We start from the raw sequence: 17,596 nt of genomic DNA on the forward strand, positions 1-17,596 counted from the left end.
CTAGAGAAGTGTGAGGTTTCTCTTTCAAACTAACAGATGCTGCAAACAAAGACTGAATGTTATATAATTGTAGAAATAATGATTACCCAATTAGAAGCATGTCAGCCAGATCAGGATAAATAAAGTGTATTATTCATTATGTTTGCATGAAGGCTTGTTGTTACCCCTCGGATGTTCACAGACCTGTTTTGAACATAAATTTGTGCTGCACTTCTGCCCTCTTTTGGCTGAAAATAGTTAGTTCAAAATAGTAAATAGTTAAAGGTTTAACCTGGGAATCTTACTGTCATAATATGCATGCAGTTTCTCACTGCACAAAGTAATGGGTTTTGGCCTGTTGATATGCTACAGACTGAGACAGCAACAAGATACTCAGCACTTTTCACTCTGACAAAAATTGTGATTAGACAAAAACTGATTCAAAAATTTATTTATTTATTTTTTTAAATTACAAAATTTGTACAATAATGCATCTATGGTAAATACGTTTAATCATCCAAGCACAAAAAGTATCACTTTTGTGTAGAAAAAACAACACTATTGAAAAAAAAGAAAAAAACTATTTGATATGCAGGTGAGGTGAACTGGAACACTGACGTTAGGTGTCAATGTGCATGTGAATGTCTGTCTGTCAGTGTGAGGGTTAGCCCTGTGACAACCATGTAGTTTGTCAAGGGTCAGCAGGGGTGTGTCCTGCCTCCTACCTGATGCATGCTGGAATGCATTCCATCTACCACACCCCTCACCAACAATTGGAAAAGGTACAAATAATGGATGAATCTTCATTACATAAGTGACATTTTAGAAGTTCTTTGTAGGTCTCATGAAATAGTGGTTCTGTCAATCTAAGGCAGCCAGCAGCTCTAAGAGGGGAGTTGCATGTCATTACATGCAGAGACAGTAGTGGTTGACTTTCACTGCAAACAGTTCCTTTAACAGTTTTATGTCCTGAACATGTGAACAAGCCAGTGCACCATGAATCTATTAATTTACACATTAAGTGTCTTTTAATTCAAGCTAATGGGAGTGTTGTATTTATGAGGACACACACCCTCCCTGTCTCTCTCTCGCCCTCTCTCTCTCTCTCTCTGTATATGCAGGTCTATTTGTCTAAACCTGTCTGCAGTTGGAGGGCCACTGCACCAGGTAAATACTCCGGTAGAGTTTCATAAATGAACATTACACGGTGACAGAAGGGCCCTCAGGCGTTTGCAGCAACTATAAAAGACCTGAAGCTTCTTCACTTATACCTGCTGGTACACCTAGAGTCAACACTTTCTGTGGCCGGTGAGGTAAGATTAAGATCTTTATATGCCAGTAACATTTTAACCAGCCCAACTTACACTTATACATCTTGTAGTATTGTCTTCTTGAGTTGAGGAGTTGTCTTATTGAATTGAGGTGCTGTATTTTTGAGTTGAGCTGTTGTCTTTTTGAGGTAAGCTGTTTGATGTAAATGCAGTGCAGGAAATATAACAAGCAAATGTACTGTCAGTGTTATCTGCTGCTGCGGCTGGCGCTCCTAGAACTATGAGTCTATGCATATTTTGTTGTAATGTTGTGATTGAATAAAAATAAATGGAATTTCTTTAAGCACAGAGATGAACAACTACATACACTGACTAATTAGGAGACCCTATTTTTCTTCTGTCGAAGAATGATAATTCATGAACATAAAGTTATTGTATAACATGCTATTGTAGTTATGTATAACCAGCATGTGCAATGAATTATTCAGAGATCTTATTTTATGTCTTTGACACCCAACAGGTCGACCAAAACAGTGTAATACACAAAACAAGTTTTAAGTGCTTCCTATAATACATTAAGACACAGCAGTAAAAAGAAAAAAAGCACTAAAAAAATTTAGTGATAAAAAAAAAAAGAAAAGAAAAAAGTTAAGAATGGAGACATACATAAATATAGGATTGGTGGGCAACATGGTAAATCTTAATGTTTCAGTCAAGGCAGTGCAGAACATCCAACTTTTTGACCTGGATTTAAGAAGGTCAAACCTGTTGCAGGTCTACTATCCTCTGGGAGCTTGTTCAAGCTCTGTGGTTCTCAGTAATTAAATGCTGCTCCTCCATGTTTAGTGTAAACTCTGGGGACAGAGGGGGCCTGAGACCTGAGAAAAGTAACCGAACCTGCTGGAAATAAAAGCCCGCGATAACATTCTTTAAGTCCTGTCTGGACATGATAAAGAGTACAGATGAATGCTGAGTCTCAGCCTTCCTTCTTGTGCATCTAAGACAGTTATCTCAGTTTTGTCTATTATTAGCTGGAGGAAATTCAGACACATCCAGTCATTTACTTGCTCAATTCCCTTGCAATGAGAATCTATAGGACTGCAGTAACTGGGTGACAGAGCAAGGTAAATTTGGGTGCTGTCTGAATAATTATGCTTGTTGATATAATTATTTTGTATAAATAATAATAATAATAATAATAATAATAATAATAATAATAATAATAATAATAATAATAATAATAATAATAATATACATTTTATTTATATGCACCTTTCAAGTCACTCAAGGACACCTTACAGCATGCAGTAAAAGATAAAATGCAAGTACAAGGCATAGAATACAAAAATACAAAATACATTTCAATAAATACAATTGCAATAGAAGAGGACTAAGGATTCTTGGTCCTGAACTGAATGTGTAGTCAAATGCAGTATCAGAGCTTGCTGTGATAGTTAGACATTTGCTTTGGAGGTGATTTAAACGCAAGGATTTAAGCTGAAGCTTCTTTGTCTGCAAAATATTTGTTTAATATCAAGATTTTTCAAAATCAACTTTTTCTGAACAGAACTCAACCACTGCAGCAATGCCCCCCCCTGGTGTGTGTATGAACATCATCAATGCACGTCATAAGAAAGATGGTTATGGGACCATCACCAACCCTGAGAATTTCTTCAACCAAGATTTTCAGCAGCTAAAACAGTACTGTCTCATCCGACGTGTAAGGTACATCGATGAGATGTTCCCCCCTGATAGGAACTCCATCGGCCAAGGGTTACTGACGCCCTCTGACCTAGCCCAAGTTGAATGGCTGAGACCAATGGTGAGTGTTTTGGTAGCTAAAAAGATGGGATCCCATATAACACTAATTTGATGGTTAAACATACATGTTAGTTGTCATAGTCTCAACCAGAAGTGCTCAACTGACTGAGTTATAATTACAGTCCAGCTGTTTTGTTGTTAGCCGTTTTGAGGTATGTTTTGGTATGTGCATGTTTTTACAAACCTAACTAAACCCAAAGTGACACAGCAGCCATGCTCACAAAATCTGTGCTTTTAAAGGTTTTGAAATCAATAAACATGGTAAATATGGCAGCTTACACATCAAGCAGAAACAAGCCAACATAGTTATGCATTTAGATTTCTCCCTCTGGCCACACATTAAATGTAAAGCAACTATTAACTCGTGTTTTAGACCTGGTTTAGTCTGTCACCTCCTCGGATTTGCTAAGTATTCAACTAATTCACTTGTTTATGTAATTCTCCTTTCTGTTAATGCTGGAGAGGGAGGTACAGTTAGCATGTGTTAGCTCCTTTGCAAGCAGCTGCTTCCAAAAATTTGCACAGAGCCATACTGGCAGCACTAGCAACCCTTTCACATAATCATCACTGAATCTTTTGGTTCAGTATTATTTTATAAAAAACATAACATATAGTAATGTATAAGTTTTCTGTTGTCAACTATTCCTCTGTTTCAGAAACTTGTTCCCAATCCATCTTTTGTTGTTGATGGGGTCTCCAGATTTGACTTTGGTCAAGGCATTGTTGGTAGGGAAACTGTTTTATCCATAATCATACATTTTCACAAAGAGAAGCAGGCAGACAACAGACAGAAAACAGACAAAAGTAGGGCAGTGAGCTCCACATCATAAGAGGAGCTAGAGAGCAGTTCTAGTTCTAATCTTGCTACATTTTAAAATATATCATCAAATCTAGAAAACAACTGTTGCAACATACAGTTTCTGCAGTAATATGAACAACTGTAACTTTAACTTCAAGCCTAAACAAACCCACTTTAGTCCACTTTTAAACACACTTAGGCATGTTGAAACCTGAAAATCACCAAACCAACACTGGGCTGTGCTGTTATTGGTTGGCCCAGTAGTGATAGAAAACAATGCAAACTCTGCAAGCCTGTTTTTCTATCTCCATTCCTCATGCTCTGTCACCTTGGCCACAAAGAAAAAAAAGGGACATATTTAGCTCATTTTGAGGTTCATGCTTGGGGGTCCTAATACAGTGGGGTTTAATGCTTTAATGTTCAAAAAACACATTATTTCTTTCTCACACTGTACATTTCTGCATACTTTTGATCAATTCAAAGAATTACAGCACTGTTCATATGCTAGCAAATCAAGTCTTAAAATTAATGCTGGTGAGTGCTCGCCCAGAGAGTGCCCAGAGGCAAGCTACTGCAACCACTGTACCAAAGTGTTTTCTACCTCTTGGTTCTGTTGGAATTCTTGATCATTTCTATAAACTATAAACCAGTCTACAAACTTTACTGTCGTGCCTGCATTGCACACTGTTCTGACGACTCAATTACCCTTTTTTACTCAGGAAACTGTTGGTTTCTTGCGTCTATTGGAGCTCTGACGTTTCAGAATCACATCCTTGGACAAGTTGTTCCTCCAGACCAAAAATTTGATGAAGAATATTGCGGGCTGTTCCACTTCAGGGTAAACCAACAATCTGCCAACAGTAATTTCTGTTAGTGGGTTCTGTTAAATGGCACATATCTATGTATATTTTGCTATAAACCTCTTCTCTCCTTTCTCAACTGTTCAGTTCTGGAGGTTTGGAAGGTGGGTGGATGTTGTCATTGATGACAAGCTACCAACAATTAATGGCAGACTAATCTTCGTCCATTCCAAAGACCCAACTGAATTCTGGCCTGCTTTGCTGGAGAAAGCCTATGCCAAGTATGGAAAAACAAAGCATTGTCTCTCAGACATAAAATGTCCCTTTTCAGAGTAAGATTGGTCTTATTTTCAGAAAGTCTGTGAAACCAATTCAACACGCACTGTCCTATTGTCAGGGTGTGTGGTTCCTACTCAGACATGAATGCTGGAACTCCTGCTGAGGCTTTGGTGGACTTCACTGGTGGTGTCCACATTTGCATCCAGCTGTCAGATCCTCCTCCAAACCTGTGGGATCTGATGTGCAGAGCTGGCCAATCCAAGTCCCTGATGGGTTGTGGTACAGCTCAGGGGGTAAGTATGAATATACCACACAAAACCACAAAGCAGGCTCTTTCTGCTAGCATAAACTGTGCTGAAACTCTTTAGGATGTCTGTCAAGTCTTTCAAGACTATTCATGAAAGCATTTTAAGGCTAAGATGTTCTTAGCTTATAGTTACAAAGTTTGTTCATACATATAGAATGAAAGACTGGAGAAGTGCCAAGATTCCAGGCATTGTGATTGAACCTCAGTGTAAATGCTAGCAGGCTCAATACATCGGTGGCATGACATGCAGCACACAAGAAGATTTCATTTTCATGCAAATTTCTTTTGATGCTCCAGGACTGAGCAATCACCTGTTTGCACAGGTTCTAATCCCTATAAGAAGTTAATTTATCTTAATCTCTGCAGAATCTCAGTAGTCTTAGTCTGGTCTCTTGAAATTTAGTGAAAAAAGCACATACTTGAGCTCATGATACTACATGCTCCTAACATGAAAAAAGAGACGAAGAGGTTTTCCCTGAATGAAAAGGTTAAGTGCTAGAGGCTTGAGACATGTTTGACATTTATAATAATGAGAGGGTGGGGTCAGTGTTTTGGATGAGTGCACTTTACTGACATGTGAAAGCTGTTAATGCAGAGGATGCAGCTGTCACATTCAGTTTTCACATTATAACATGCTCATTTTACAAAATGTTTCATGTTTATGTCATCAAGTTGGTGTATTGGTAAATGGGAATGTAACAGCTCTTGACAGAATTGGTTCTTCCTTTTTATTCTTTTTATTTTCTATTATTTTCTATTATTTTATTTGTTCCTTTTTATTTTAGGTACATTTATTTTCATGCACAAAAATGGGCGTGTCTGGCACCAGGTTGAGTTGCAATCTGATGTTACTTGGGAAGAAGAGGTAGTTCTTTACTACACATTGATGTTTAACTCTTTCTAAAATTTTACCTACGTAGAGTCCACTGTTGCCAGTTCAGTGATTAAGAATGAAGACAAAATCAAATTTGGCTTTCAGTTAATTTAATTTATTAAAAGTTGGGGTTAAATTGGGCCAAAGTACACCAGAGTTGAGCTGTGTCTCTGTCAATATCATAACATCATAGCACACTTGCATTTTTTTTAAATCTCCCAGAAAAACATAATAGTGTATGAGCAGCTTATACAGTCCCTAACAGCACCATTTGACACTGAAATCATTTTGCTATGTGGTAAGTTTAAGGTCGCTCCACAAAACAACACTGACAGTGCACAGTTTCTCCACGCCCCCCGGAGAAACAGTTGTCCCCCCTGATTGTTTTGTATAATTCACATAATATTGGTAACAGCAAGTTCGCTAACATTATCATGCTACTGTAGCTGGTCACTAATGAAAACAGACATACAACATTTAGTAGCCATGAAGTTACTTACACATTGAGGAGAATAAAATCCAACTCTGAGTCAAGATGGAGCCCCTTAGCAGCTCACAGGTTTCTCAGTCTCAGAAAAGCAAAATCAAAACCAAAGTATTGGCTCTGGTACATGGTTGGACTGTGAAAGAAATTCGGCCTTGGACTTTTCCACAAATTACAGGCACACCGAGAGGGCTGGTAGAGACACTGATGGTACTAGGATTACCACCGGTAGCCTCCAACTCTGGAAAGTCACCTTCACCTGACAATTGTGTCATCTCGTCTGAGCGGTCATTGTGTGTTTATGAACATAGGGAGGACCAAGGGTTTAACAGGGAGGGACTCACATGCACTAACATGCACACACATCTGGATCAGATACCAAAACTAAGAGTACGATCAGATTACAATACACATAGAACTTGTGTGACTTCCTTCTCTGATTAGGACACGATTACTCCATGTATCTTTACATAGAAAATAGCTGTCCGTTGCTATATTATTGTTTAAAATCTTTAAGTTGTTATTATGTGTTACACAAGACCAAGACTCCTTGAAAAGATAATATACCTCTATCTTGTAGGAGACGTCTGCCAACACTGTACTACCAAATGGATTGGTCCAAGGCCATGCCTATAGTGTCACAGGTGTGAAACAGGTGAAGAACTGCATTTGCTTTTAAGGCATTATAACATACAGACTTCTGTAATTTATGTAAACAATACTGGGTCTCTTTCTCTGGTGATGATTGCTGGTCAGGTGATGAGTCAAGGGCAACTTGTAAGCCTGGTGCGTTTGTGGAACCCCTGGGGCAAAAAAGAGTGGAATGGTGACTGGAGTGATCGGTAAGAATAATTCCCATCCAGCTAATGTTTCATGAAGAAATGGTTTTGATTTGCCACCTCATGAGATAAGATATTAAGACTATTTACCCATGACAAATTAGCACATTGCAGATGTATTCACTGTCACAAAGGCAATATATTAAGGATCCTTTGTCAACAAATTGTGTGCTCTTCTTGATGATAATCTCCACAGTGGTATATTAAATAATCATGTCTTTGTAAATCATGTAGAAACGGTTTTAGGACATTAGGATCACAAGAAGCATCACTGTAGTTTTCTTCAGGTGATCACCTTTGCACTATCATAAACTGGATCTGCCAGCTAAGAAACACAATCAGGAAGACCAAGTTTTGACAGGTTGAGATAAATCTCAATGGTTAATATCTTGGAGGCCATTGTAACAGTTGTTAATTTTTTCTTGCTCAAACCTTACCTAATTCTTAACCAGCAGACATGTCAAAAGGATGTATCCAGTTCATGTCTGAGATGAGTCTTCACATTACTTATCTATAAATGGATGTTTGGAGTGGGCAAGCCAAGATTTATTGGACAGCAATTACAGCTTGTTGACATGTTATCAACAGAATATGTCAAAACTAAAGCCAAATGTTTTTTCAGCTTAACACTATTCACCCTGTACAACCACACTGTGATCTGTTGGTTGCTCAGCAGCTCTACTATAGAGTACATGTGATTTCACTGCCTTGATGCGGTCACTAAAAACTAAAAACTACTGGGTCACTTGCTTGTATCCACTTTCAGCAAAGCAGAGACAGGTGTTATTTTTCTCCTGTTTGAGTTACATAGTGATGGTTTAATTTTTGGAAAGCCTTGCCTGGGGAGTCTGTCCTTTAAGTTAGCATATAGTGGCATGTGGATTGGAAGTGTGAAGCTGTTGAAACAAGCTGGGTGGCACAACAGACAAAAAGCTGCTGTGACCTGGTGACATTTGCAGACATGAGTAGTCTTAATGTTAAGAACAATTAATAACAATATTTCTTTCTTCTCCCCCTTCTTCTCTGAAAAAACTGTCTCTGAAGGTCACCTTTGTGGCATACTGTGAGTCCTCAAGATCGAGAGTTGTGCCTTTCAGTGGGTGATGATGGGGAGTTTTGGTAAGCATTTTGAAAGCAAAGTTTCATTTCATTTTTGAAAATGAAAAATGTATCAGGTACTATGTGCATATACTCATGACACATAATTTTAAATTATAATTCATTTATCATTTCACTAACATCTTTAAAACAATTACGCATGCATTACCTCAACTGACTGATATGGAATTCATGTTTTTATCTTATGGATGAAGTGAATCCCATATTAATGGTTTCATACCTTTCATCATCATATTCAGAAAAACAACAATACTTATCTAAATGAATCGCTGTTGTCGATAGGATGACCCTGCAAGACTTCTGTAAGTTCTACACAGATCTTGACATCTGCTGCCTGTGTCCTGACTTCCTTGATGGAAGCTCCTCTTGCCATTGGAAGACCTCCTACTATGAGGGCAGATGGGTTGCAGGAACCACTGCTGGAGGATGCATGAATAACCTTGGTACTTTCAGAATATCTGAAATTATGCAAAACTGTCTCTGCAACTCACAGTTTGAAAACCTGGTTAATACTATCTAAACAAGACCTACATGCCCCCAAAATACCTCAAACCAATCACAAAACAAAAAATTGTAAACATTAATGCAAGAGACAAATGTGAGATGGAATATGATGTACAGACACCCAAAAGACTTAAGAGAATAAGAAATTGGGGTAAAAAAAAAAAAGTGAATTGAATGATATTTTTAATAAATTTAATCTAAGTGATAAATTTAAAATCACTTTTTTGAAAGAGTGACACGACTTTATTAACTGATAATAATAACTTCTTTAAGGTCTATTACTATTCCAGTGGCACACCCTAGACTCAATTTCAGAGAGAGCAGAATTTGGAAGGAACCGGCTGTAAAATTGTATTTCACATTCTTCATTACTGACAGCCTCAATACAGATCAAATGAGTGTCCATGATACTGATGTGTCAGGAAAAGAATAAGGCTAGTGATATTCTATATTCCAGTTATTACAACAAATGTCATGGAAGAAGTGAAACCATCAATAAGCTTGCATTTCAAGTATTTACCGTTCACCCAATCCCACATTGTGACTAAGAGCATTAATGTGATGTCTGTTTGATTAGCCTGTTCTGTTTTTCAGTTTATCATTGTTACACAAGTATACAAATTAGTTTTTACGTTCTTAAATTAATCAGCTGACTCAGCCTACCCTTGGCAAAATAGTATAATGTGAAATTTTCCTTTTTGTCCCCCAGACACCTTCTGGACTAATCCACAGTATCGGGTCAAGATCGACAAATTACTCAGTGAATGTTCTGAGACACAGGGTGAAAACAACATGCTGGTGTCTCTCATGCAAAAGCCTGACAAGAGGAACAGACGCCTGGTCCAAAATCTCCACATTGGATTCTCAGTATTTGAGGTAAATTTTGCTTTTGCTTGAATTTTTTTGTTTGTATTTGCATTATTTAATCTCCCCATAATATTATGATTTCACTTTAACTAATTGTTTTGTTTTATCCCCAACATAAACTTGTTTTCTTCGGATTTCATCCAAGGTGACTGATGAAGTAAGTAACATTTTTAGCCCAGTCTTCAGTACACATTGCTCATCTATACTGGAGATTGAGATAAGCTGCATAGAAATAAAACATCTACTTATTACTGGCATTGCAGTATAAGGGTGAGAAGGGGAAGTTCCCAGCCTCCTTCTTCAGAAGAAACAGACCTGTGGCCCAATCTAAAACCTACATGAATGCACGTGAGGTGATGGAGTTGCTTATGCTAAAGCCTGGTGAATACCTGATTGTGCCATCCACCTTCAATCCCAATGAGACAGCCTCCTTCATTCTGACCATCCTGTCCAAGGCAGAGACCCACATCCAGTAAGTCACTCAGAACTCACTAATTAGCATTTGCAATTTTGTAGATGTAAGATTGGTTAATCTAGGCACTACAGAACATGTACTACAGCCTTTTAACTGAAAAAAGGCACTTCTGCCATAAGCAATGTTTGGCTTGAAAACTGCAGTCAATTACACATTAGCAACATTGTTGCCCAGCACAGCCTCATCACAGGTGCTTTTAAACAACTCAGGCTTCTACACCCACTCATCCATTCTTTCATCTTTCATATTTAATGTGTAGAAATAACTAAATAGACTTTCTTGTAATTGTCCTACAATTTGGAGGCATTCACTGACCATCTAGTAGCTAGCTTAGCCTGAGCTATCTTAGCCTCAGTGCCACACGCCGGAAATCCTGACTTCACAGTAAAGCTGTTCAAATCCAACCATCCAATTCTTAATTAAACTATATGAATACTCATAGAAGGGGTAAAGTTAGCTGTCCAGGTGCTGGCTAACAAGCTAACGTTAGCAGGTCCTGGACCAGTCTGTACACAGCGAGCACAGAGACCAAACTAATATTAACTAATCATCTAATTTCTGGTTTTCCAAACCCTTAAACTACGTTTTTTTGAAAAAAGTAATCAAGTTACCACATTGCTAAGTAATGTGTTACTTCCTGTCACTGGCCACGAGTAATGCTGATGTTTCTTGTCTGTCCTCTCAGTGAAAATTCTGGTGGCCATAACCACAACCACGTGGAAGAAGAAGAGGTGTGCAAGATTTTAAAATATATTGTAGATTGTTCATATTATTTCAGTATAGCTGTTTTGTTCTATGTTGTTTATTCTACTGAATACACTGATAGTATATGACACATACATATTGCCCAGTGCATGAATTCATCTGAAGCTGAAAGTACTCACTCTTCTGCAGCATTCACCAACCGAAAATGGAACAGATGACGATGATAAGAGAACCTTCTTCCGTCAATACTCTGACAAGGTAATTTGTGTGTCTTAAAGCAACAGCTCAACATTTCGGGAAATATGATTATTTGTTTTCTTGCCTAGAGTTAGATGAAAAGATTTATAACACTCTCACAGGTGCAGTAGCAGTTGGACCCAACTGCAATCTCCACCAGTGTAGACTAGATCCCAAGAAGTTACTGGAGGCTAAAAAATACCCAGAATTTTATCACAGAAACATGCTTTTAACAACAGCTATAAAGTCTAGCATGTTATTGTTCACCCTCAATGTAAATCATGAGTGACAATCATCATGTGAGTCTATCATTCTTTTCATTTCATTTCCAGTATGAAGAAGTGGATGCTGAGCAGCTACAGAAGATTCTAAATGACAAAATCCTGAAAGGTTCGAACTGCAAAACTCTAGTTACAAAAATATTCAAATATAATAATCTTTTGTGGCACCACTATGTTCCTGGGTTTGGCCAAACTGAGTGTCCTGCTATTTATTTTATTTTTGTTTAGGAGACTTGAAATCTGGAGGCTTCAGCATTGATGCCTGTCGCAGCATGGTTGCTCTGATGGATGTATCCTCTTCAACCAGTCCTCCAACCTGAACAACAATATAGGTCGTTTTTTTTAACCCCCTGATACGTCCCATAGGAGTGTCTGCTGAAATAGCGCCCCTATGGCAGCAGGCATACCAGACCTTGGTTGTCATGGTTACAATAATGAACATGCAGACTGTACTGATAGCAGCAAACTTACCTTCGTTGCCATGATTACTATAATAATGGTCATGGCTTGTTAGATTTAGGCACTAACACTACAAGGTTAGGTTTAGGAAAAGATTTGATTTGGGTTAAAATACTTCCTCAACATTAGACAATCTCTGTTATCATGGTTACAATAATAACAATGTAGTTAACCTTGTCAAACTGTCATGGATAATAGAAACAACAAAAACTGCTACTTTTACATGGGAATTGAACACTTCTCTCCTGCTGCATTTATCATTTCTCTCATTTCTGTGGACATGGCCATGTTCAGTTGACAAATCCTGAGGCTTGTCAAGCAGAGAAGAGATCAGGATTTTTTTGGACGTTAATGTTTGCGTATTTCTAGATTGTCCTGGGATCTTTGACATGTGATTAGCTACAGCCAGCTACAGATGTGTGTTTGCCAAGCTGCACCTGACTCAGGTCAGGCAGTTGGTGGTGTAGCCAGTTGTTTGGCTCCGCTTGCCTATCTAGTCTCCGATCGCTATGTAGTCTCCGCATGGTTTACATGCCAAAACCTGCCTGCCCTTTTGTTGATTTAACAGTCACGAAAAGTTTTAAAGGTCATGGTAAGATGTGAAACAACATGTTGTGATTTAATACCTTAATGATGGGTTAAAGACATCTATCACTGGCAAACTGAATGGTGAGGAATTTGTACGTCTGTGGAAGAAGGTCGTCACATACAAGGTAAAAGGAACCAAATGAACATTAAAAATTTGATAATAAAACAAATTATGACTGATTACAGACTAATATAGGGTTAGGATACATCTTGTTTTAGATCAGAATGATATTCCTCATCATGGTTTGTGTGATGATCATGGTTCTTCCTGTGTTGAGTTTCACATAACTAAATGTCTTCTCTTTACCCAGGACATTTTCTTTCGCACTGATGTTTCACAAACAGGAACACTGTCACTGAGTGAGCTCAGGAATGCAATCATGGCCTCAGGTAGACAACAAACCAGGTCTTTTCGTCAACTATGGACATTTAATTTAACCATCTTGGGAGTTATACCCCTCATTTTAAATTAAATGAACGATGCACAAAAACAGCAAATACAAAAGCTAGATTTTTTTTAATGCAAAGGAAAGCTATGAAGCCAGGTACCAAATAAATAGTACACACCAGCTGTGGTGGAAGTACTCAGATCTTATTCTCAAATAAAAGGACCAATACAACAAAGTTGCAAAAAGTAAAGGTTGTACATTCAAACTCAAATGATAAAGATCTGTGGGGTCATGCAATGGTTAATAGAGTGGAAAAGAAGAATAACAAAGTTCTTCCATGGAAATATGTCACATAATCCATTACACGTTACATATTGTACTATGATATTCATACATGTGTTGAAATTCTTATAATACCTCAACTAATACAGTGAGAAAAGGTTATGTAAACCATTTAACAAGGAAGAAAAAGCTGTGGCTGGAAGCCAGTAACCACATAAACCTCAAAAAACATAATTGCTTCAATTTGAACAAGAACAGGCTGTGCTGTTCCAAAGTAGAAATATTTATTTCTCATGTGAAGAGCAAGGAGGGTTTCTACATAAGGGAGGTGCATCACAACAATGACAATGTGTCTTTATACATTTAGACTCCTTTTGTGCATGCACAGGGTTTTAATCACAACAATGAAGAATGAAATGCATCAAGAGTTATTCATGCACGCAAAATTTCCACTGCTGTGGAAGAAAAGATTAAACATGTAGTAGGAACAATCTTAATGTTATGTTAATGTTAATGGTTTCATGTCGTTCCTCCAAAACTCCAAAACTTTCAATTAAAAACTGGTTGTACAGCATGTCATCTGTATTTCGATTTTGTGCTGTCATCATCTGCTTTTGTGTTTGACAGACTGATTTAAACAGATGAGGGACACGATGATCACAACTTATTACACAACTGAACACAATTTATTACTTAGCCAGAGCCCATTTACATTTTGAATTATTCACATGCAAACATGGACAGTCGCAGCACATTAGATGTCTTTCACAGCAGACATTTGGATTTGTCAGGAAAAGCACAGGCATTACTAATACATTAACCATGGCTCTGTGCTATTCAAGTGTCCCAGAGAGCTATGAAAGTGTGACAGTCATGGCTTCGAAAAATAAGAAATAATCGGTAGGTGAATCAATGAAAATAATAGTTCGTTGCTTAAATAAGATGTTGCCTGAACTCTTGCCCTGTGTGTGTTGTTCAGGAAAGAGGATCAGTGATGACATGCTGAATCTGATGGCTCTGCGCTACGGTGCTTCCTCTGGACACATAACACTGGAGAGTTTCATCAGTCTAGTACTGCGCTTTGACTGCATGAACCGTAAGTAAATCTGCACATCTACTGTCATGGTCAGTGGTGCCTCCTTGGAGTGAAATACTCATTCAAACATTTTAGAATGAAAACCTGAAGAAAAACATGTTTCTATCACTGTAAATGCAAAAGCAGTTGGAATCTCTGTAACAGTCCTATAGTTAAAACAACTTTTCTCCACATTCAGACAGGGTTATCTGCAACAGAAACGTAATCGAAAGCATTAAGGTAGAACAAGCAGTTTACTAGTAGTGAACTGACTATATGTTAAATGAAGACCGAAACCAAGGATGGACTGCCCTGTATATAGACTGAGTTTAACTGGTGATGAAATGCAGCTGGGTAGTGAGGTGATTGGTCAGGTAATGGGCAGGGGGGAATACTGAGTGGTGGCTGCTAGTGGGCAGGTAAAGACCAGCAGACAACAGGACAATTCAGTGTGCAAGACTGTGAAGATTTGGATAAAGACAGACAAAGATAGTGCTACGTTAATTAGTAATAAAAACGTTTGAGATGGAAAACATCTGTGGATTCAGACAATAACTCATTTATTCATTAAGTTATTCTATGAACAAAACGTGGATAGTGTCTGTCCACTGACCTTTTCTCTAGGGCCACCATGAAGTTCACATTTTAGTTTTCAGTGATATGAAATTTCCATTTGTCCATTATTTTGGTTCACGATAAAACACCTGAAGAGCTGACATTCATCAACCTCAGCTGTACTTTAGGGTTGAGAAAAGGGGGAGGATACTGTCATTTTCTTATCCTGAGTTTGTATTTGTCAGCTTCGTATTAATGTGTGCCTGTGTCGTGCATATTAGAGGTTCCATTACACTATTAGGTTTTAAAGTGTGGTACATGATTAAACATGACATGTTTTTTGAAATGTGTTACAGTTTTTTCTCTAAGGCCAGGAACACACCCATGTTAACTGGTTAGAGCAGACACAATGCCCTTGTGACATCTCGCCTATTTTTCAGGCATGACACGTGTGGGTCATGAGAGAAGATAGTAATATGAACATTATACCAGCAACATTATACCAAACTGACACCTTTCAGTATAGTTTTAAATGTCTAGGCTGAATCTGAATATGACACAGACACTAATAAATATAAATATTTTTTTTAACCACTTTAGCAGCTGCATGTGGAGACAATAGCATTTTAGTGACATTTCCTGTCAAAAAAATAAATCAGAAATTAATTTAAAATGAAAAGAAATCCAACATTCCAGTAACCTGCAAACTCTATGTAGAAAGACAGAGCTGGCAGAAGTAGTGACACAGCAGACACACAGCTGGTGTGAACACTCACACGTGCTTCTCTGCAGCAGATCAGCAACAGCAGTTGCCACGCACACGCAATGCAGGCAGTGTGTTCCTGGCCTAAGTCAAAGGGAGGTGCAACATTAATCATGCTGCGGAGGGTCTTGTTTTTTAATAAAGTGAAATAAAAGGTTCAGTCTCCCTCACCACCCAATAAAGTCCTTTAACTTGCCATTTGTGGAATTTTGAGTAAGTGTTGTGTTAGCAAGGCAAGGTTACTCTTTGTTAATGGGTGTCTATTGCATTCTGTTGGCAGCACAACATTATTTCACATACGGGTTAGGCAGTACAGCAACTGGCAAAGATAAGTCATGCTGAAGCGGTCATACTGATGACAGTGATGGTTTGAACAGCTGCTACTGCTTGTGACAGTTACATCTGATTCTCACTTCTTGCCCTCACAGTTTCTGGAGTAATAAGAATTTGTATCTTTTTCAATAGAAATCTTCAGCCAGTTGTCTGACAGAATGACCATGACTCTTCACGAATCAGAGGTAATAAAAGCTTTTCAGAGTTTCATGTCAACATTCAACATTTCTTGAACATTACTTAAAATTTTTAGATAGTTTAGTTTAAGCTATGTTTCAGATATCATCCCCCTACATTTTCAGTTTTCTGTGATAAAATGATCATGATTTGAAGCAGTGCTACAAGTAGGCTGAAGCACATGAATAATCTGTCCTGTCTTTATTTACAGTGGATGTACCTTTCAATGTACACCTAACCTGGCAGAGAAGATGAGCTGGAGGATTCATTTGGAATTACAGCAAATGATGATGTGAAAGAAAAATAAATACAAAATACACTGTGCTGCAAATTAGGTATTATATGGATTGGAACCTACGGGGCATTTACTTTACTCTACCGGAAAGTAGAGTGGACCAGTGGGACAAACACACACAGTGTAACAGACGTAGACGTAGTTGGGTACTTCATTAATTTTAAGTGGGTTACTGCATTTTCTTTTTTACTGTGAGGTGAGAATAAGCTTTTTTCTTTTTTAGCCATTCAAGCAGTGTGTTGTCCATCACTTTAATCCAAACTTAAACATCTCAACAGTTACTGAAATAATTTCATAAAATTTGGTACATCTATCACTGGTACAGAGGATGAAGCCTACATGACTTTGGTGATCCTCCAAATTTTGATGGTTTTGAATGTTATTTCTTGACAACTATTGGATGTTTGCCATGGAATTTGGTATAGACATTCATGCCCCTTCAGGGTGAATTGCAATCCCTTTAGTGATCTCCTAACTTTTCATCTGGTGCCATCAGTTAGTTGAAATTTACTCTGTCCAATACTCTCTTATCTTTTAGATTAGTGGTAATTAGAAATGCACCAAACTACTAGTGCTAACATGCTAATGTGCCAAACTAAGATAGTGGCCATAGCAAACCTTATACCTGCCAAATATCAGCATGCTAGCACTGACAGTGTGGGCATGTTAGCATGGTGACATTGACACTTCCCTTAAAGCTCTAAGTGCTGTCTCATAGTGCTGCTAGTGTGGCTATTGATTCTTGTTTTTAGCCACTGTCTCAGATGGGATATTTTACATTTTAAGTGGGTTAATACATTTTTTTCTGTTTTAGGTGGGAATAGACTTTTTCTATTTTTTAAAATCACATTGTACTTTAGAAAATAAAGACATTATCCAAACAGTTGGTGTATATCATTCCTTAAAAACGCCTTGCAGATATCTTGAAATGTGGCAAGACATTTTCCTTGTGAAATGAGCTTATTAAACATGGCATACACACAAATCATGGCTTTAGAGATGTGTAGTCAATTTTCTAGATAGAAGTTAGGATTAATCT

At 37.9% G+C, this 17,596-nt stretch overlaps 1 protein-coding gene across 1 annotated transcript; it reads left to right on the top strand.

Moving 5' to 3' along the window:
* The first annotated feature begins 1,103 nt into the window (after nucleotides 1–1,103).
* LOC139614132 (calpain-9-like) lies at nucleotides 1,104–17,440 on the top strand. The gene is made up of 21 exons (XM_071471299.1): nucleotides 1,104–1,292; nucleotides 2,818–3,072; nucleotides 3,728–3,797; nucleotides 4,590–4,708; nucleotides 4,818–4,951; nucleotides 5,068–5,242; nucleotides 7,195–7,269; nucleotides 7,371–7,456; nucleotides 8,498–8,572; nucleotides 8,855–9,015; nucleotides 9,786–9,961; nucleotides 10,207–10,415; nucleotides 11,104–11,149; nucleotides 11,313–11,381; nucleotides 11,693–11,750; nucleotides 11,870–11,931; nucleotides 12,745–12,813; nucleotides 13,000–13,078; nucleotides 14,339–14,455; nucleotides 16,218–16,270; nucleotides 16,474–17,440. The coding sequence occupies exons 2-21, from the start codon at nucleotides 2,836–2,838 to the stop codon at nucleotides 16,498–16,500; spliced, it is 2,097 nt and encodes a 698-aa protein (XP_071327400.1). The 5' UTR covers nucleotides 1,104–1,292; nucleotides 2,818–2,835; the 3' UTR covers nucleotides 16,501–17,440.
* Nucleotides 17,441–17,596: the final 156 nt, after the last annotated feature.

This window comes from Trachinotus anak, unplaced genomic scaffold (assembly GCF_046630095.1).
Source record: "Trachinotus anak isolate AG129_WGS33_773 ecotype Australia unplaced genomic scaffold, CSIRO_AGI_Tana_v1 ptg000033l, whole genome shotgun sequence".
In the NCBI taxonomy this organism is placed as follows: domain Eukaryota; kingdom Metazoa; phylum Chordata; class Actinopteri; order Carangiformes; family Carangidae; genus Trachinotus; species Trachinotus anak.

What these genes read in the sequence shown, in the direction of transcription:
- LOC139614132 (XM_071471299.1), top strand. Translation starts at nt 2,836, where the DNA reads ATGCCCCCCCCTGGTGTGTGTATGAACATCATCAATGCACGTCATAAG. An exon ending in AAGGCAGAGACCCACATCCA is followed by an intron (nt 10,416 to 11,103) that starts GTAAGTCACTCA and finishes CTGTCCTCTCAG; the next exon opens with TGAAAATTCTGGTGGCCATA. An exon ending in AAATGACAAAATCCTGAAAG is followed by an intron (nt 11,751 to 11,869) that starts GTTCGAACTGCA and finishes ATTTTTGTTTAG; the next exon opens with GAGACTTGAAATCTGGAGGC.